This window comes from Ischnura elegans, chromosome 10, assembly GCF_921293095.1.
Source record: "Ischnura elegans chromosome 10, ioIscEleg1.1, whole genome shotgun sequence".
Classification (NCBI taxonomy): Eukaryota; Metazoa; Arthropoda; class Insecta; order Odonata; family Coenagrionidae; genus Ischnura; species Ischnura elegans.
Window position 1 is genome coordinate 99,404,427 of NC_060255.1, and position 21,445 is coordinate 99,425,871.

A 21,445-nucleotide genomic window follows, 5' to 3' on the forward strand; every position below is an offset into this window, starting at 1 on the left:
AAAGGTTGAGAGAGAATGCTGGTAGTTTAGGCGATGTTAATCAAATATTTCTTGCCATCTGCCAGGAAAAACCTGTTTTTGGAAATGCTGCACTCCACACAATCTGGGCGCCAGTGTGCAGCGTGGATGCCTAGAGGTTTTTCAGCCACTACAATTTAGTCGTGACTGACAGACGCAACCGGCTGAAAGAAGAAAGTGTCGAAACTTGTTCCATGTTGATGTTCAGCTAGTATAGTTCTAGTATCATATTTAATTACTTACTATATGTCTTATTCCTTACTTTATGATTGTTATACAACATAATTATTTAAAAGAGTCTGTATTTTGTCATATAACTGTGTTTCACTACATTTTATCGTCATCTACCTCATTATTAAATTAAATATAGACGCTACAAAATGCGATAAACTGTTATTGAAAGTGCGTTAAAATGAAAATGAAAGTTCCATTTTCACGTATCTCTAGCTATAAATAAGGCTGTTAACATTAATATACAGATTTACATATATTCTGTCAGAATTCTCAGAAGGAAGGAGAGGTATACGCGTCGCATGCGTCCTTCGGAGGTCAATAATTGACAAAATGGATATGTTTACTACGCCACTCACTTGGTCACCATTTAAAACCTTTGGTTGGAGATATAAGTTTCCACGATATTTCAAAACATACCACTTTGACCTTTGACCCCCATTATGACGTTTAGAGGTCAAATCATCAACAGTACAGATCTACGAACTGCAAAAATGACTTGGGCCATGACCAGCTTAATGATGAGCATCTAAGTAGGCACCCTTTAAAACCTATGGTTCCACAAGTTGGTTGTCATGATGACCTGACGTTTAACTCTATGACCTTTGACCCCCGTATTAGCCTTGGAGGTCGATTAGAGGGTAAGATGGGTATTTGGACAATACCAATGATGATGCAGGCTGCCTACTGCCGAGCATGGCGGAGCGTAGAGTACCCTGCTAGCAGGTAGCGCTTGGCTTAAACAAGGATTATTAATACTCTATCAAACGAAGGAAACTTTCCGACCATAGGAAATTTTAATAGGTGATTATAAAATAGATGTTTCCCTGAGCTCTGTGCCTCATGCGTGCATTGGTAATCTCAGATGATGTAAAACTCCTATCTACTCGTATAGAATCTACTAGTACTAGTAGGTCCCTCTGACGTCACGTGGAGTGGCATCGCATGGGCGCCAATCTGGCCTTTTTCAGATGAGGTTAAAATTGACCATTGACATTCGTCTAAACCGGGATTACAAAAACCAAACAATTTGTATATTATGAATACACTAATGGTGGGTAACGAATCGCAATCAATGCCTTTCGTTTTCTTTGATAAAAAAACTACCCTATTGCTGCGAAACCTGTGTTCCATGGGTAGGGACATGCAAAAGTTGGGGTTATTTTATAGCCAAAAGTGGTGTTATATTTTTACAAAAGCGATGTAATTTTGCCCTGAAATCGGTGTTATTTTAACATCAAAATAATTGATGTTGATTGAGAACCATGCTTTCAGTGGGCCACCCGTTGCCCTAAATTTAGGATATTATTGACCGTGGATAATTTAAGCAATAATATACATGGAGTATCGACTAATTTCACCTATTTTACATATTTTATCCTTCGTGTACCTATATATCCAGCTTACATAGAAGAGAAATTACTTTTGAATGTCTAATTTCAAATGAAATATTGCTGTAGTGATCAAGTTGTGTTCTTTTACATTTGTTCTCTTATCTGTTAACACAGTGCTATAGCAGGAAAAAATTCTCCGTGCTCCTTCCCTAATGCCATATCAACATTGAAACCTCCTCAAAAATTGCAAAGTGAAAAAGTTACGAGATTTTTTAAGTCCTGGCTTCTGGAGAGAGGGATACCAATGTTGAAAGCACATCTCGATCGCATTACTCCGTGAACTTTGTAAAGGCCACCATGTCAACCGTTATCCGATATCTCGCGGCTAGTGGCGTCCTTTTGAAGTCGTCTGGTCCATGGGTTCCCGTTGATAGGCGATCATGATGCGACGGAGGCACTTTGTATGGGCACGCGTCGACGATAAGAGAGCACGCGCTTTGCTCATTAGGGCAGGGACCAGGTGGGGCGCGTGCGTGGCGAACAAATAGCCAACCTAGAATTTAACGAGCCCGATCCAATGGACACGTGGGCGTGTGGCAGAGGGTGCTTTCCGCTTCTTCACAAAGATAGCACCAAGACCACCAAACGGAGCACTTAATAAGCCAATCCGTCGAACCACGGAAGAGGGGAACCCGCGCAACCTCCTCTACCCATAATTCTCTTTGTCTCTCCGTTCGATGCGTCTTAAACGAGCGCTTCCCATGAGCACACAAAGCGGTCGAAAATACCTACTTCCTAGGAGAGGGGAGAGAGAGCGAGAGATATGCTGGGCGGCCGATAGAGGAGGTAAGCTGGATTCACGGGATCCTTGTCCTCGCATTAGTGCGAGTGCAATAGCGGATATGCATGGACTTATTTCTGTAAGGTCAAAAATTGAGTGTTCGTGTCTTTGAAAATCCACATTTTGGAAAATTTCGCACAATTTCAATCCTTAATATCCTGGGAGTATTATTAATATTTACGTTTTCTACGAGTCAAGGCAGGTTTACGTGGAGCATTTAGCAGAATACTTTCTCTTATCCCGCCCAACTTGGAATTTGGTATGGTATTTGGAGGAGGCGACCGACAGCTGAGGTCATTTGCACCATGACGGAAGGGTATGGAAGGAAGGGTGGAGAGAAACCCGGCGTCGGCATTAGCCTGCTCTTAACGAAAGGTGCCAGGGGGACCACGGCTTAACGTCCCATCCGACGGACGGAGTGTTGCGCTTGAAATGTCCTCCGCAAAACACTCAAGCAGGGATCGGGCAGTCTCTGAAAAATCTCAACCACTGCCGGGATTTGAACCCGAGCCCGCCGGGTGGGAAGCTAACACTCTAGCCACCACACCAAAACGGTCCCTACTTGGAATTTCCTTTTCAATTTACAGTAATGCCAACCTCCTTTCATTCTACGCCTATAAATCCTATTCTTTTCTTCCCCTACCTCGTTACCCAACATTCTATCGTCTGACACTGTTTCCATCATCCCCTCCCCATTACCACGAGTAAGTGTAGTACTCACTTCATCCAAAACTGTCTCCTCCGTATCTCATCTACAAGGTGCCTCTCCTCACCCACCATGTCCAGCACTTCGTCGTTCCTCCTTCTCTTCGTCCTTTTCGCCATTTCTATTATTAGACTCACTAACACCTCGAAAACCTTCCGTCGTTTTTTCGCTGTAATTTAGATCAGTCTCTTCACTGGCCTTTCCTTTAAACTATTCCATAAATATACACCAATCCGCCCTTTCCTCCTTTGCTAATGCATTGTAGAAGTGAAAATAATTACCAGGCACCAAATTCATTTATTAGACATTCAATGCAATGTTCACACTTAGTCTCGTGGAGGTTGACAAACACTAGTTCAATATTCAATTGAAAATGTACAGAATTTCTTTTCAGCAGGAAATAAATTCATATAATTATTAAAAAAACAACACAAGAAATATTGTCTTGCTGATTGAAATATTCGAAAAATTAACACTAAACTACATTTTTTTCTCTGATATCACGCTGCATAAGAACGTCACTTCATGTTTTAAGTTATAATGGAAGATTTAAAATATAATCATAGTAAATACGTCATTGAGATGCGTGATAATCAAGTGGTTAGAGAACTTGGCTGCTGTAGGGGTGGGGGGGGGGTCCCAAGTTCAAATCTCGGTTGAAGCCTTCCGTCACCCCAAATCAAAATACTCGGATCGCGAAGTGGCCAAGCGAAAAGAGCAGACCCACCTTCACTGAATGTGTGAAGTTCGTACACCTGTGATCTATTCCTGGGTGAGTTCTAGCCAAACCAAATCAAACCATCCTTCGGGTTGAATCACTGAGTGATTGAGTGAATAATGGCCTTCATTGCCACGGCCAAGGAGGCTGTGCAAAGAGACTTAATTTATGTTGCCACTTTCGGAGAATTTTAATCAACTTTCACAAATGCACAAAGTCCTGCTATGAATGGAGAGCGATGCCTTTAAACCTGAAACGTATTTTCTGTGGAGTATTCGCACATTCGAAGAGTAATATTTAAAAATTATGAATATTAAATAGATTATAACTTCAGGAATATAAATATCAGTTAACAGTATTCATTATAGTTTGTTTACCCGTGAGATTAGGATCGTCCTGCCGTCAGCGTCGCAAGTGGTGACCTTTGTAAACCCATTCTAATGTGCGGTCGGTGACAACAAATCTGGACGCGGATTGGAGAATCTTCTATTGTTGTGAAAGGGAGTTTTACCTCGGCCTACCGCAAGATAAGACAAAGTCAAACAGGTCAAGTATGGTAGGATGAAAAAACAGAGCGTAGAGGGAAAATTGCGGGAATTTTTGGCGCGACAGTTGAACAGAAAATAACAAAAATACTAAATAAGGATTACCTGATGCGCAATCATTCAGGGATAAGCGGTGAAAAGAAGATGGTGCTGCGACGTGCTCATATACACCTCGTCAGAATATGGTCCAAGAATATCATGCCAGGAGGTAGAAAGCCGAAATTCTCGTAGAACGAGTGCGGCGAATTAAAGTTCGTCGAGATACTTTTTCCCGCCATAGCGTAAATATTCCGAGTTCATTCATGACCTCCTGTAAACTGAACGCGTGGATCACCAATAAAAGTAATATTTAAACAAATTAAAGATCGTAGCACTTTTCCACAAAATTTTTAACTGCGTACAAATAAGAAAGTCTTGTACCAGATGATGGCTCAGTGAGCCGAAACGCGTTGTACGCAGGAAAAAATTTTGTGGAAAATCTTTTTATCTTTTATTTATTTAAATATGCTTAACTTCCACCAATTGAAGCCTGGATCTGTTGAACTTACTAATAAAAGTAATGGACAAAAAGGGGGGAGCATTGATCCCTAAACACACTTAATTGAGTCTTTCACCGACTCCTATTTCGAATTTTTATAATAATTACCTACTCGACATTTGAAAAGTAATTGGCAACACAGCTGGAAGCCTCGTGGAGAGTCCCGTGTTGTGATACTCGTGGCTGCGACATAAGAGAGTCCCAACTTGTAATCATGCGTCTATCCTTATCTGTAAGATGGATCTCTTATTTTATTGAAGGAGTGATTAAGTAAAGGAAATAATCGGTATAATAGTCCAAGTGGAGTGGGAACTATTCCAAAAGAAAGTCTCCTTACAGCTGAAAATGTAAGGGTTGAAGTTAGGAAGCTAATGCGACTCGGAAACCAAATTTGTGCATCCTTGGATGTTCTCTCCCACAGCCTGTGAGCTAACAAGCACACTGCTGTGGACCTCAACCAAACAATATTGACGTAATGATGGTGACCCTAACGGATGCACTTTTTTTAGTTGTTTTTTATTCATTGTTGCCGCGTAGCCCTGAATGCGTATTAGATATGACACATATTGTATACATTTCTATCTCCATCAGCCGTTATCCTATTTCGTACATAGCGTATGCCGTTGGAATAGAAATAATTTAATAAAAATGAGTTATATAAGGCTTCCATTACCGCTCCAATCGTCTTAAAAGTGGACAATATTCCCATCGACTGCGCATTTCAATCTGTTGGCCTTCGTTCACCCCCAAATCTTAGATCAGCAGTCACTTGCTTTGATACGACCATGACGTAAATACAACGGAGCCGATTGGCAGGGGGCTGGGGTGGGTTGGGGGAGCCACCCAAACAATGGCCCCACGACAATCGCGCCCCCTGCACCACCACCCAACCCGACCCCCCTCCCCCCCGTTTATCGTCACCGAGATGCAAAAGGGCCGACGAGGCAGGGGTGGCGAGGGAAGCGGCCCTGCCTATGGCACGTGCCTGCCAAGCGGACATTCAGCCGTGTGCCGAGAAAAGAGGTATTAGCGCCCCTCGTGGGTCTAGCGGCGGGAAAGGGAAGCTCCCGAATGTCTTCATCCGCGATAATTGAATGTCACCCTGCGCAAACACTGATTGGATGGAAACTGGATTCCGGATCACGCAACCCCCTCCATTCACCCACCTCTTCTCCCCAAAACACTCCCCCTCCACCCCCAAGGGATCCTTCTCCGGTGACAATCACCCTTTCAGAGTTGCGCGGATGCGACTGCCACTCTTAAATAAACGGTGCAGAAAAATTGCGTCGAGCAATTTTAACCATGGATTGCTGATGCCTGTGTGAACCAAAATAACTGATGAGTTTTCGCTCGAAAACACACCTTTTTAGAACTACAAAAACTTTGAGCCAAGCGCCGAGATAACAGTAATTCGTACCTCTGCCACTTAACTGGTTTAGTGCTACTAGCGCGGCCGAAACCAGAAAAAGAAATGTGAAGAGAAGAACGATACGATCATTTGGAGAGATTGAGAGCGGAAATGGTTCGGGGATGAAGTTCCAGTCCTGTGGACGTGACTTTTTAAGAAAAATTATTGAAGTCATTTTTAATTAGGAAACAATTTATTTGCCACTGGTCATTTATTTATATTCCGACGAGTTTCAAAACTTCAACACCGAGGGGCAGCACTGGGTTACCACGGTCGTGTGAATGAAAGTGGTATGTTACTGAGGTCGAATGAGCGAGTCATTATGATTTCCCGAAGTCGTTTCAGTGTCTACTCTATAGTGCGGTCGTTTTCACGTGTTCGCCTAATTGTAACCCACAAGTTAACAAATTTAAAGTAAATGCTCGAACGAAGATTTGACTAGCATTTATTCAAGTCCTTCATTGTTCAGGGGAACAGCGAATTCCTTTACTAGTCCGTTCGACAAAATATCTGTTTATTTATCGTTTCTGTCAAATACTGTGGGGTTTAAATGTCCTGTTCTCCGTGTCGCTCTTAAAGATATACATTCTCAATGTCTCAAGCATCTATGCCTAACGCGCAGCCTCCGAGCCTCCAGTGGCTCCCAGGCCAATTCACTCAACCCGGTAACGCCTGGATTAAAAAGTTTCTGCGATTTTTGTGGCAATCATTTATCTAAATGTCAATGACACTCTGATTCATTAGGTGCAAAATTTATTCTTTTACCATTAAGAGTTACGCCTAGCGGTACCATATGGTACCACAAGCATATTTTGCATCATAACATCCCAAATATTAGGCTCACATCAAATAATTTTACTTTATACGAGATATACAGGCTACAAAAATCATAATTACATAATAAAACCTTTGCATTAGCAATACATAGGGCGTAAGTAAAGAAAATGAAATGCTTGCTCTAAAAAATTCCGTTTTTTTGGGCTAGTTGATATTTCTCAAATTTCAAACGGCCCTAAATGCGTTAAATACGGCTTTAAAATACCAACATTTTCGGAATATGTCATTAAAAATGTTCTCAGCAATTTAAAACTCTCAAAAACCCTAATAAATTATGATAAATAATAAAAAAGCTACGTTTAACACTGCACTACCAGCTGATACCATTTGGTACCGCCAGGCGTTAACGGGTTAACATTCTGTGTAACGCTTTTTGTACATCGTCGCTGCGTGATTCACTCAAGGATTGGAATTGAATCCCATCAATAAATGCAATGCCTGCACCTACGTGCCGCTCACTACATTGGCGTCCACTTGACTCGCGCATGGCGAAAGGACAACTGCTTTCCGCTCGCATGCGGCTCGATAGCGGCCCTCTGAGTGAGGAAAAGTGCGCGTTGCTCTTTTTGGCTGACTGCTGTGCAGGCCAGCGCCTTCCTAACCTAAAATGAATGGTAAACGATGACGAAGGAATAACAAATTTCGTAAATATTTCACTTTTGGAATAATAATGATGAATTCTAGAGCAAGAAAGCGGTCCAAACGGCGATTTCTTCGGCTAAGCGAATTAGAAAATAACGACTACAAATACTGGCATCGATGGATAAAATACTGCTGACTTTCATGTCATAAAACTTAATTTCACCATTGAGAAAGCCTTTGAATAAGATATAGTAAAAAGAAATTCAGATATTTCCATTCGTTTTGTTGCTGAAGAGTTTCAAGTGCGATGCATCCGTGTGGCGACCATAAAAAAATCGTTAAAATCCTGTTCGTGAGCGCACATTGAAATTGCTAATAACGGCATAATTTGCACATCCTCAGTAAATAGAAATAAACGAGATTTTTCCGACCCTTTTAATCGCTTGAGCTGTCTTAGTGTTATTGGCCTTCCAATTTGAGTTTCTGAAGGTCGCAAAGGATATTGGTCCGGTGTGACATCTACCTACACCAAAACCATACTTGGGCGAGAAATAGTACCTGAGAGGGTGATAAACCGCGCGTAGAGAAGTGTCTAGGATCTATTACAATCAATGGCATTCCACTACCTGATGTAAATTTACGTAAAATATTTTGGGAAACAACACTTCGGACTGTCCCCCTCCTTAATCAAACTTCCGACAACGTTAATAACTTCCCACTTCACTAAAATGTACACACTAATACGGTCACGAATATTATAATATTATAAATAAGTTTCAATTCTACAGATAGGTGGGATTAGGGATGGAGGGGAAAGAGAGAGTGCTATTGGTGGACTTGCGGCGAAAGTGCGTTACTCGTATTGTTAGCCATTTCTGCGAAAAAATTGTAGACGCAGCTCCGAGATGGAAGGTTTTTTTGAGAGGAGATCAACCAGATGGGAGAGAAATAGGTAATAATTGGAAAAAAGAGAGATGGATAGAAAGTTCTAAGGGCACAAGTCTCATTTATTTCGGCGAAACGATGGAAGAGGCCTGAGAAGGACATAGACTTAAAATTGACGTTTTTGCACGTGTGAGGAAAAATTAAATTTGCTGTCTGTGAGGAGACCTAGGTTCTTTATTGTTGAGACATATTGCAGAGATTGATTAGTGTTAGTTTATTTGAATCCATGGATGGGGGAAGGATTTATTGCTATTAAACATATGGCACGATAATAATGAGTGCAATAGAGAGTATTCTCGAGTAGTTGCAACACATCGCGCGTGTGAATTGAATTACAAAAGCTGCGTCTGTGATGGGCAGACATATCTTAATTCCACGGAGGAATGAGCTTTGATTAGGGCTGGATATCGAAATTTATATTCGCGGTGATGTGATCAATCAAATTCATTACTATTCAATACTATTCTTTGCGAGGGCATTATCATTGCCAACATACTACGGAAGATCAGATCATATAAATAAAATAAGAGAGATAGATTGTAGAACAGACAGATTCAGAATGTCATTTTTTCCACGATCAATAAGAGATTATAACGGCAGCGATAGAACTCATAAATAGAGCGCATGACTTGTAGTGTAGCCTACTAACCTATGTAAACCTTAATGCATGTTTCTTAATTTTACTATTATTTCTAACAGCATATGTTAGTATTATTTGTTAGTATACATGATGTTTTTTTGGACCGTGTGGTGTGCATGTGAGAGTTCAATTGCATGGTGCAAGCTGGTGATTGATCACCCCCTGCCAACCACCATAGAGGTGGCTCGCAGGGTATTATGTAGAAGTAGATAAGTACCGAATACTAGGAATACACGGATCGCTCCGATCTCGTCACCACACTACAGGCACTTTTTTGAAAACCGAATAATATACACCAAAAAGTATCAACATAAATTAAGCTTCAATGGGACGTACTGGTGCCCACTCTATAAGGGCACCTTTAGCTAGGACTTTTTTCCATCCTTTCGACTCTTAAATATTCGCTCCGCCCACATGCTCCTATCAAGTATCTAATTTTCGGATGTAATACGATTATAGAATTAATTATTGACGCAATAGCACTGATAGTAGATGATAATTATTGCCCCTAGGTAACTCTAACGATCTGATCGTTGGATTATTCTTCCTCACAAAATAATCCTCCAAGGTCGTTAGATTATTAATGGCTTTGCCTGGTTTCGCTGATGGTAGGACCCGCCCGCCTCTGTGACGGTGCGGGATTCCTCGCCCCTTCCCTTCCTTCCCTATCCCCTCCCAGGAGGCGTCGTCGGGCTCCTATCGCGGCGGCGCCTCCTTCCTTTCTCCTTCTCGTCCTTCCCCTCCTGGGTGCAGAGGAGAAATGCTAGCGCTTACAGTCCCTGCTCCAGGAGTGTAACCTTGCGAGCCCGCCCTGGAGTCTCGTTTCCACTGCCCTTAGGTGGCGGCTATACTTACTGCTCTTAAAACCTTGTGTACACGTCGAAGTTTTCTGTTATGTCGGTCGGATGTTACGCTCGCTTGATCGTATGGACAGCGATGTTAAAGCACTGCAAAGAGAGCACGAATCGAAACTGACATGGTCGATCTTAATTTAATCTATTTGAGAAACTGAAGCAGCACAATTTGGAAAATCTACATGTGTATTACCACGGAAGCCGTCTCGAAAGGCGTGTGGCAGGGAGTGTTAGGCGACACGCCGTTAACAAATAAAAAGCAAATGCCCCAACAAAATTCTACATACCATTTATTTATATCCTCTATTGTTAAGGAAAAAAACGAATTCCCATACGAGTCTCTAGCTGCTCCCTGCCTAATTCGTTTAACTCCTGCGCTGCGCTTTCTGCATGTACGCCCGTAACAGTTTTTGACTAATGGTGATTGAATTGATGCACATTCCAAGCGGCAAACGTTGATTCAACACACTACCAAAATGGCGATTTTCGTCTATGTCGTATATTTTAAGTAACAAAAACAATATCAAAATTTCCTTACATGAAAATTCTGGGATTTTTTCCGTATTCCATCAGTATGCTACTTTGATATCCATGTACTTTTCTGCACCTCGGAAATTGAAATCTACCTATCGGCAATTTGCAAAATCAAAGAATGGGTAAAATTAAGTTTTATAAGCAATTTCCAATGCGAATATTTCGTTCTCTCTGTAAAAAACGACGAAGTACAACGACCAAATATTTTTCCCGTGACACGATGTAGAAGAGTACCTACCGTTTCGCCGTTCTCACGGTTTTGTTTTTCTTCTTCTTTCGATCGTAGAAGCTAAAAGATTACGTTTAAGTGATGATTAACGATTAAAATTGTTGTAGTCGAATAAACATTGGGTAAAAAGATATATAACATGACCCTATGGAGATTCGACAGAAATTCAAACAAATGCTTTGAGTTCAACGTTCTACCTTTTCTTGCGCCGATACTTGTATCGCATGCGCAGAGGCTTGTTGTGGTGGTGACTCAATGTTGATGACTCATCATGAGAAATTTGTTATATCGTGACCAATATTACGCCATAATAGCGCATCCAATGTTTACATGATCGAAGTTCCTCCGCTATCATGAACCGATTTGGCACTCTTGCTAAACTTCTGTCTTGATAATTATCGGGTGATATCGTTGTTGAGCCACTGCTGTGTGAGATTTCAGGCTCTCCTTGCGACTGCTTGTGTCCTCAGTTTTTCAAGAACACCGGGATATATAATATTCATTTTTCTAACGTTTCAACGATCATCTCCGCCTTAAGGATTATACACGACTAACCTTTACTCTGAGGCACTATCGGGAGTTATGATAAATTGTTAAGTTTCTACACAATTCATTAACCCAACCAGTTACGCGACTTATTGTGTGTCATTTCCAAAAGTACATCTTACTTTTCTCTCGATTTGTACCCCTTGAACAACACAAAAGAAGCCTACAAACATGTTGGGATGAATAAGGGTTGTGTGGAAAATGACTAAGTCGTTATTACTCCCTCTAATAACGCAATAGTTTCAGGCAGTGTATTTGTAAAAAAATTACAGGTACTGGGACGCATACCCACAAAGTTAATCCACACATTATTTTTCAATTATAACCCAAATTAAAACTTCCGACCTTTTAAAACTTGTATTAAAAATTACAGCAAGAATCACGTTTCACCAAATACAAAAAAAACGATGATATTTTTGAATCTTTTAATTTGCATAGAGTACTTACTGACAAAGGATTATTTTTAGGAGTACGCGATTTTCTCATTGAGGTGCCGGAAATAGAACTTCTTAACAATGCGAAGTGCCCGCCCGCCAATTTTGGGCGAATACGTTTGTATTCTCGTCTGTAATTGCAACTCACGTGCCTGGAGTCTTGTTCCAGCCGTGCCGATACCGGACACTTGTCGCGTGACGCCCTCTGCGAAGAAGCGTTGGCGTGGGGTTACACTCGCGTGGGGACGGTGACACGAAACGAACAAATGAAGGCTGCTCCCCGCACCAACCAACCGCCGCGATGACACATGCGAACAAGCACACTCCCATCAATAGCGCCTCGTGAATGCCTCATTCACATTACGATTGTTCCAGCCATTGTCGGAACTATCGTGCATTCACACGACGATGGTTAAAACCCGTGCTGCCCTCTAGTGCTGACATCTAAAGTGAACGGGAAATTGACGGATAGCAAAGCTGTTTATGTATACAGGGACAAGATATTACTGTATTCAACGTGTATTTACCGAATAATTTTTCTTCCGTCCACATTCTTCCTTCCTAGGACAAATCCATGAAAAAAATAGAGCTTCACGAGCTTTTCGTCTTTCTCTTGTCGCTTCCGTTTCCGGTCTCCCAGCGCCTAACCATCGTAAAGTGACAACATTCGGAACTACGTCAGCTATTGTCAGGACATGCATTCACACGGCTAGTTTGGCCAACCATCGTTAGGACAATCGCTTCGACAATCGTAATGTGAACGAAGCATGAACACGGATCGGCGTCTGGCCGACAACTGAAGCGCGGCTTGCGCACGAAGGCAACCGGTCATTGCTGAAGCGAAGTGAGTCAGCTCCCTCGGATAAGGGGTCACGCGGGGGTCAAACGGGACTTACCGGAGCGTACGGCCGTCCGCTCGAGTTGAAGCCGCTGTCTGATTGGTTTCCTGCCACTGCTAATCAAGCCCCATACTTTCTCTGCGAGTTCTTCCCGGCATGATATGGTATTTGGAGGAGGCGACCGACAGCTTAGGTTATTTGCGCCTTGGGGGAAGGGTAGGTACGTAAGGGTGGAGAGAAACCCGGCGTCGGCATTAGCCTGCTCTTAACGAAAGGCGCCAAGGGGACCACGGTTTTACGTTCCATTTGACGGACGGAGTGTTCCGCTTGAAAGTCCTCCACACAACATTCAAGCAGGGATCGGGCAGTCTCCGATAATTCTCTGCCACCGCCGGGATTTGAACCCGGGCCCACGGGGTGGGAAGCCAACACTCTAGCCACCACACCAACCCGATCCCCGAGTTCTTCTCGTGCAAGAAGAATGACACCACCCACTCGACTTGTCTTTTCTACAAATAGTAAAACCAAATATGTACAGTAGATTCCGTTTAATGGGTCCACCTTGGGGCACTTGGGGCAGCCGCTGAACTGGTGCATATCTTGAAGAACAGAACGCAATAGAGGAATATCCCAGAGTATTTTCCGCTTAATTGGGACAGCATGTCACTTTATTGGGCCATGAGTCGGCGACATAGACTATACTAGCGACGAAATAAATTTTTTTTATTTTCAGAATACAATTTTTTTATATTTTCCTCATTTGATTTACTCTTATTATTAACAAATGTTCCTATTCTTGCCCTATTTTGAAAGCTCTTTTTTTATAGAATCCGCAAGAGGATGGGACATTTCTTTAATAGGACTTAGTAAAAGGCATTCATTCAGCGTCGCCCGAGGCTGTGAAAAATATTTTTAACAAAAATGTTATAATTATTGAAAATGATAATAAATTAACTAAACTCGATGATTTATTAATCAAATTTATTTTATAAACTTATGCTGCATTATAAAAATTCTTTAGTCTTCTTTCTACCATTTCAAAGTTTTTTATGGCCATATACAAGAGGCAGCCGCTTAATTGGGGTAGAGTGCACAAGTCCCGGTATGTCCCAATTAACCGGAGTCTACTGTAAAACCAAAAGCGCCATTTTTCGGTGTCTGAATAGCAATACGGGGGAAAGAGATTGCTCAGAGGGTGGAGCACTTGGCTTCTGACCGAAGGGTCCCGGGTTCAAATCATTGATATATTCCACCAACATATCCATGGCTAAGTTTTAACTACACGTATCTCAGAAATAGTAACTTTTCGGGAGACCAAGAAAACGATTAATTTTTTTCTAATTGTACGTTAAAATTAAAAACCAAAAACTCCTAAAACTGAAAAAGAAGCATACACTTGCCAACAAAGGGTTGTTTTTTGCTTGCATTTTATTTTTTTATAATGTCATTAAACTTTGTTTAAGATACCTGTCTCAAACAGGCCCAATTTTGAGACACGTGTTGTTAGAACTTAGCCATCGTTATATTGAAAACTCAGGCGGTTTCAACCTTTTCAAGTCATTACCAGAGGAAACAAAATGATGATGATTGGAAAATATCGAAACACTTAGTTTTTAATAAATACTGCGCGCAACAATATCAGCGTTTATTTTTGAATTTATCATGCAACCATTCCGCGAAGTGAACTCTCGAACCATTTATTAGAAACAATTAATAAATCTTGATGCCTACACTGGAAATTTAACAATGAATTTAAAAAATAATAATTCAATGAAACAAATAGCGTAGTTGGGGAGAATTGCTATGCAGCTGACAAATTCGAAAGGACCAAGTTTATTAACTTATTAATTGGAAGTACAAAGGGATCAATGCGTGTGGAGAGGTGGACGAAAATAAGAGAACGTTTGGTAATGGAAAGTTTATGAATATGTATGGATTAATTAGGATGGGAGTGGGCGGGGCAGAGTGGGACTTCATGCAGGAGAGCATGTCAGGGAAGTCGAAGCTTTTCCAACGCGACAAGGTTGAAACCAAAAGGAATGGCAAATATTAATACATAAATTATTTTCAATTACACTAAATCGAGTGAAGCGAGAAAACTGTTTGCCTGACGAATTGCATGATATCTTTCATAAACCATGGAAATCGGTCAAAAGTTCTTAATAAAACGGCCCTGTAGTTTAGGTACCTACTAAGAACATGAAATGGACCTCCAAACTAATTCAGCAGCAGCAATAAAATGGAAAAGGAAACCAATTTTTTTGCGAAAACCATAATGCAGGAGATGGAAAGATATTGCATAAATGAGCAGTAAACCTAACTAATTCTTAAGACATAATTGAATTAGAAAAAAAACAGGTGATGCAAGTTTCGAAATTGTTTATTCGGAGTAATAATCCTTTACAAAATCATATTTCAAATTTCCGAAGGGTAAATTTAAAGAGGTTTATATTAAACGTCCAACACATTTTTAATGATACGATGATATCGGACACTATTATTTTTTCTAATAAACTCACTTATTACGGGGCGAAGTGTGTATTTTTTTATTCTTTATACAAATAGCACACAGTCTACGTGACAACTTTACACTTTTACCGACAGTCTCGAAAGATATGACACCACACTGCCCGCGATCTTCCCCAAAAGTCTTCTTAAGTGCAACACAAAACTATATGCTCGACAATCCATCGAAAGATTTATCACAATACACATTACTTTATGATACATTTTTACCAAACCAATTCACACACACACACCCACGCTTACACACACGTTTCTGTTAAAAACTGAATATCTGTGAGTTTTTTTGTGTATTTCTCAGCCTCCTCCAAGCATCGTTCTCGGGAAAACAAGAACACACCCTTACCGTTGATATGTGGAATCACACGTATACAATGCGTTGTGTTTTCATCTATTATAGTCATTCCTCCTGAGATGCACAAGGTCCATTTTTCAAGGAAAGAACATTTATGAAAAATACGCTCAATTGTTCGTATTTACACGCAAATAGATGCATCGGATCGCATGTCTTTCTTTATCCTCCCAACTTTGTCACTCGCCCCTAGTGTTCAAATTGATCCAAAACCATCCATAGTTTCTTCAGGAGCACCAGCGAATTTGGGAGTTTTAGTGAAGTTTTAGTATCAAAGTAGGCGAAGGAGATGAAAACGATAGCATCTGTGCTTCCTCCAACACACTGAATGGTACCGCTCAAAAAACAAGGACACCTACAAAAGTTTTTGACATAGTGGCTCACTAAAACAGAAACAAAATACTTTTAAATGCATTCACACGAAATGTGTGAGACCATGATCTGCGGGTGAGTGTATAAGTTCCTCGACACAAAAGAGGAAACACGAGAGGCTTTCGAGCACCAATGTCACAATTGTACCCGAATTTGTACGTTTCAAGAAGATGACGTGAATCTTTTCCAACGAAATGAAAGAAACTTGTGATGAGCTCCTGTGAAGAACCGAGAGACAAAAAGACATCATTTGGCAGCTCTAAGGGGTACCGGTGCCTCACAGCTACGAGTCTGTGTCCATTCAAATAGTAAAAGGGACGAGTCCACACTGGATTCTCACTTTAAAGAGACAAGGAATCATCCAATCCCATCGATTTTGAGGTCAGTCTGCCCGGGCGTTACCCGAGGAACACGAAAGGATGCCATTCCGACGTTTGTCCAGTCACTTTGAGTGGAAGGCTTTCCCCCAAGTGGGATAGGTACCTGGATAGTGTTTGCTCAAATCAAATACGAGATACGACTCGATAACTCTATTGGGCAACTCGCAACTGTCTTTCTGGGGACACCAGTCCATGCCCATACTTCCTGGGGAAGTTTGATGGCTAGTCCCCGGTCGACCGCTTAGAGTAACGAGGAGATGCTTCACTTGCCTGACTTGCAAGCTCACTGTCAGCCTCCAAGCAACACGCTTCAATAGCTCCAACACTTCCTGGAAGCTATGCCGGCTAAATTCCGAGCAAGCCCTGGGTCATGATCGTAATACCAACTAGGAGAGTTCAAGGAAACACTTTCCTGGCCTGATGGTCTCTGGGCTGGTCCCTTGGCGACACAAGGTCAAACCCTTCGTCGTTGGGGAGGCAAGCCGGGTCAATTGAAGGCAGTCCCCAGATTACACCGAGGAGCGCCAAGTATGCGGTGCTATGGAGACGTTCCTCACGGCTGCCCTCCTAGCGACACCATGGCGTACCTGTCGGCCCCCATGCCCCCCATCACCATCCCCGCCCCTCCGCCCCCGTTCCCTCCGCCCCCGCCGCCGTACTCCAAACTGCAGTCGGGACCCCGGGACTGGAACGCTCCCCCGCCGCTCTGGCCCCCGACTGAGTTGACCCCTGCCGACGGGGACGAATAGGAGGAGGCCGCGGCGCCGTGCGAGCCCATCTGGTGGTGCTGGTGGTGCGTGGCGTGGTGCGGGGGGCCGAAGCCGGCCATGGCCGCGGCCGCCGCTGCCGCCGCCGCGGCGTGGTGGTGGTGATGGTGGTGGTAGTGGCCTGCCGCTGCAGCCGCCGTGGGCGACATCTGTACGTTGGGCGGAGGGAAGTACTCGACCACGCCCATGTTGCCGTAGTAGGGGCCATAGTTCTGCGGGTAGCAGGGGGAGGGCGTGGAGGGCGAGGCGGTGGAGGATTTGAGGCCGCCGCCGCCTCCGAGGTAGCCCCCGCCCCCTCCCGCCCCCATCCCCCCGCCGCTGGACCCCATGGGACTGCCCCCGGAGGAGGAGGCGGAGGAGGCTGTGGCCGAGTTGCCCCAGAAGCCGTTGTAAGATGCGTGGCCGTGGTGTGAGCTCTGGGCGGTGGTCTGGTGGTGGCTGTGGTGGTGCTGGGCGCCAGGGGGGGTGTCTGCGTAGCCCATAGGGGGGCTGGGGGTGGAGGCGGAGGGGGCGGGGACGAGCGGGGGCGGGTGGGAGGCGCGGAACATGACAGGGGGCGTGGGAGATGACGAAGACGAGGAAGACACGTGCTCCTCTTTCGGGACCACCCTCAGCGCCGCGCTCTGCTGCTGTTGCTGTTGCTGCTGTTGGGACTGTTGGTTCGCGGACGCCGGGCTGACTGAGGGGCTGGTCTTGGTCTGTCCGGCCGCCCCGGGCGACGCCGACGACGAGATCTTCTTGGGCGTGCGGGTCTTGCCTCCGGAGGACTGCGTGGCTTGCTGTTGTTGCTGTTGTTGCAACTGCTGCCGGCACTTGGCTCGCCTGTTCTTGAACCACACCTGTGAACAGAGGAGAGCGGCCGTGAGAAATATGAAGCTGAAATAATGTTTATAATGGGATACTATCACTTATGAAACATCTACATCAATTACTATCCCTAAAGCCGCCTCGATAGGCGTGTGGAGAAGCGACAGAAGCTGCAAATTAATGAGTAAATCGAGATAATGATTTTGTGCGATATAAGTTATCATTGAAGGATCATATTACCTATTCACCTTAGTTAAATGAAGACATAAATCAAGTTACATCGTTTTATACGAGACGTTAGCCTTCATAGTATCCATGAACTCAGTCAGGGGACATAGCTCCGCGGACTGACTAGGAAAAAACTGTTCTTTCAGGTTCACTTCCGCGTTTATTTGCTAATTATAGCGAAATTTGACATTATCACCGAAACATGTCATAAATGTCCCAACAACGCGGGAGAGAAAGCGGACCATATATAAAAATGATGTACAATGTCAAAAACTACGTCGCATTCAATAAATTCGAGTAACATGATATTTTTTTACGAAAATAGCCTTTCATTCATTTCGCTGAGCATTTACTGAAAGCAAAATAAATTACTTAAGTTTACAAGGCACTACCTAATAGATTCTTCTTCATTATCATTCCACACAAATAATGTTGGTCTTCATATAGCGGTGACCCAACGGGATAGTGATAGGTGGCATCGATTTAAGGAATCGTGACTCAAATCCCAGAGAAGCCTTTGAATAACTAAGGGATTATTCTCGGGCTCTGCATGAAGTTACTGGCTTCATTTTCGCCGATGTTTCGGATAACTTGTATATCGGTGTTTGTTGTAGCGGTGCTTATCTCGCCTAGTAATATACTTGTCTCATTGAAACATTATAATTACTTGAAAGAATGAAAACAGTTTTACAGGGAATATAAAAATAATATTTATAATAATTTATTTACTCCTACATCTTATTTTTACCTCTGAATACATAAATACCAAAGAGAAGGATCTTTAGGTGGTCTCCAAGGTCATAGGAACTTGGAAACAGCACAGCATTCTTACATTATTCGTGAACTGAATATAAGAAAATCAGACCACCACACTACAAAATTATTATATAATTATTAACGAACGGATGATGAATGACAGGGTATAGGAAATGTACGACGTGCTACCACCTTGATCGCTAAACCACACAATAACCGAGTGAGGGAGAGACGCGGTCGAAGAAGACGACAATTGAGGGAAGACCACACGATGTGAAAAAAGATTTTGAGGTGCCAGGAGGAAAGAATGAGATAGAAGGGGAAAATATGGAAGAAGGGAAAAGAGAAATGGGAGGAGAGTAGGGGCTCCAAGCTAGGGGTGGAAAAATGTACACAGTCGAATATATATACGCGCTAGTGAGAGCAACATTTACACCCGATAGTGGTCACAAACAGCCATTTCTGTTCGCACTTTTTTTTTTGCCAAGGACCCATTTTCCCTGGACATCAATTCACGCCTCTCTCACCCAATTCACGCGGCAGAGTGCAGGCTTAGACTTCCCAACGGGAAGAGGGGGTAAAGGGGGGACATTCTCTGTATACAGGCAGGCCTAACAACCCTCCCCCTAAATACGATATTTTATGAAAGGCAAAGTCGGGAGCAAACATTGGCCAGTCATTTACACCCTGAGCGCGGAGGGGAGAGAGGAGGCGAGGGCGAACCCTGACGGCCAGCCAGTCGCAGGGTACGCTCGGCCCCTATTGAACACCCTTAGATAGTATTTTCCCCACCCAATCCCCAATGCAGCGGGGCCAAAAAATAAAACCCGTGGCTGGCCCTCCCCCCCTGGGACCCTGGCGTTGAAATCTCCGCGCGCCCTCCCGTTAACATCATTTTTCAAACAAAAAAGCAGAGCCTTGCGAGCGGAGAGAAACTTTTGCCCCCCTTTTAAATGGTCCCCCGGTACCCTGGCCCCCTCCCCAGGGTACGAACCCCTCCCCAACCCCTTCTGCGCCACCTTTGGCAAACTGTTCATGATGGAGAGGAGTCGACGGCGGGGGGTATTTTTGAGCAGGGTACGAGGGGGGGAGGGGAGTTAGAAAATCCCCTGACCCTGGTGCGCGGCGAGGAATGCTCCCCCTTACTGCTCCCCGTCAGTGCTGCCGCCTCACGGCCACCGACAAAGTTACGCCGTTCCCCGGGCGTATAATCGCTAATGGAAAAGGCGAGGTCGGCCACGGCATCTCTGGGAGGAGGGGTTCCCCAAGGTGGTGCGATGGGTCCACCGTTTTTCCTCCTCCCCTGTGCAGGGGGCACAGCAGATGGGGGCGGGGGCAGGGGTGGGAGGGGGAAGTGGTCTCCCCGAGCAACTCTTTCATTTCATTTTAACTCTTTCAAAACTCGAGTCGGGGAGAACTGTGCGTGGTCCGGGAGTAATCCCAGCAAGAGGAGGGAAAAGGGTACGACGGATATTCTGTTTTTCCTCGGAGGCAAGGATTGGTGCAGACCCCTCCCGAGCCCACCTACAGTATTTTTTGTGAGCACTCCCCCCCCCCTCCTCCTCCTTCTGCTCTCGAGTTTCCGGGTAGCTGAAAAAAATTGAAAAACGCCAACTTTTTAATGACCGCTTTTCCGCGTGGCGAACGCTTCTTTTTTTACGGCCGCCGTTTCTCCTCCCGCAGCGAGCGACCACCCTCTCCCGCCAGAGAGGAAGAAACTTCCCCATTATGAAATTCCAGCAAAATTGAAATAAAAAGGTGGGCAAAATGGATGAAGTTCTGGATCGATGTTGATGAGATGTTACGAAAATTTCATCTCGCAAAGTTTCATTCGTTTTACAACGCAAAGTTAAGTAATTGAATTTGGATGAAAATGTCAAAATATTACTCAACGATGGTACTTGATAACTCTATTATTTTTCACTCCGGGTTTCTCATCATGCTTTCTACAACTCCTTTGGTTTTATGTGCATATGCATGTTTTTATGAGAATGCGAAAGATAACAAAAGAATGTTGAAATGACAGTTTACGAAGAATCTCTAAAAATCAATGACATAGCGTGATATTTAGACTAAGAATTAAGCATAGGCACCACTGCACGAAGTTCTCTGCCATCAGTTAACTATTGCTCGAAACATCCGATAATGAAATCTCAGCACAATAGCGTTGATATCAACGAGTGAAGTGCCGGACAAATGTCGGTGAAATATAAAGGGATTTTGATGCGAAAATATCATTTGCCATTGATACTCGATAAGCTTATGGGCTCTTATCCTAGTTCACGTAACGTAGACTGCAGGGTTTAATGTAATATTGTAGGGTATGGCAATGGAAGTCCCAAATGAGTTTAAATACTATGATTTACATACAGTTTACATCACATAAATAGGTTATTACAAACAAAAATAATAAGAAATCTTTTGCAAAACAACAACCAAATAGTAAAATTTTTCCAAAGAATACCAATGGATGAGCTTAAA

The 21,445-nt window shown here is 43.4% G+C and overlaps 1 protein-coding gene across 1 annotated transcript in view; it reads right to left on the bottom strand.

Annotated features, from left to right (window-relative positions):
* Positions 1-16,959: 16,959 nt before the first annotated feature.
* The window catches only part of LOC124166493 (homeobox protein OTX1 A-like), a 65,652-nt gene continuing 61,166 nt past the window's right edge, over positions 16,960-21,445 (bottom strand). Inside the window, exon 3 of the mRNA XM_046544021.1 lies at positions 16,960-18,012. Within this exon, the coding sequence (XP_046399977.1) occupies positions 16,960-18,012 (1,053 nt within the window). The remainder of the gene's footprint in view (positions 18,013-21,445) is intronic.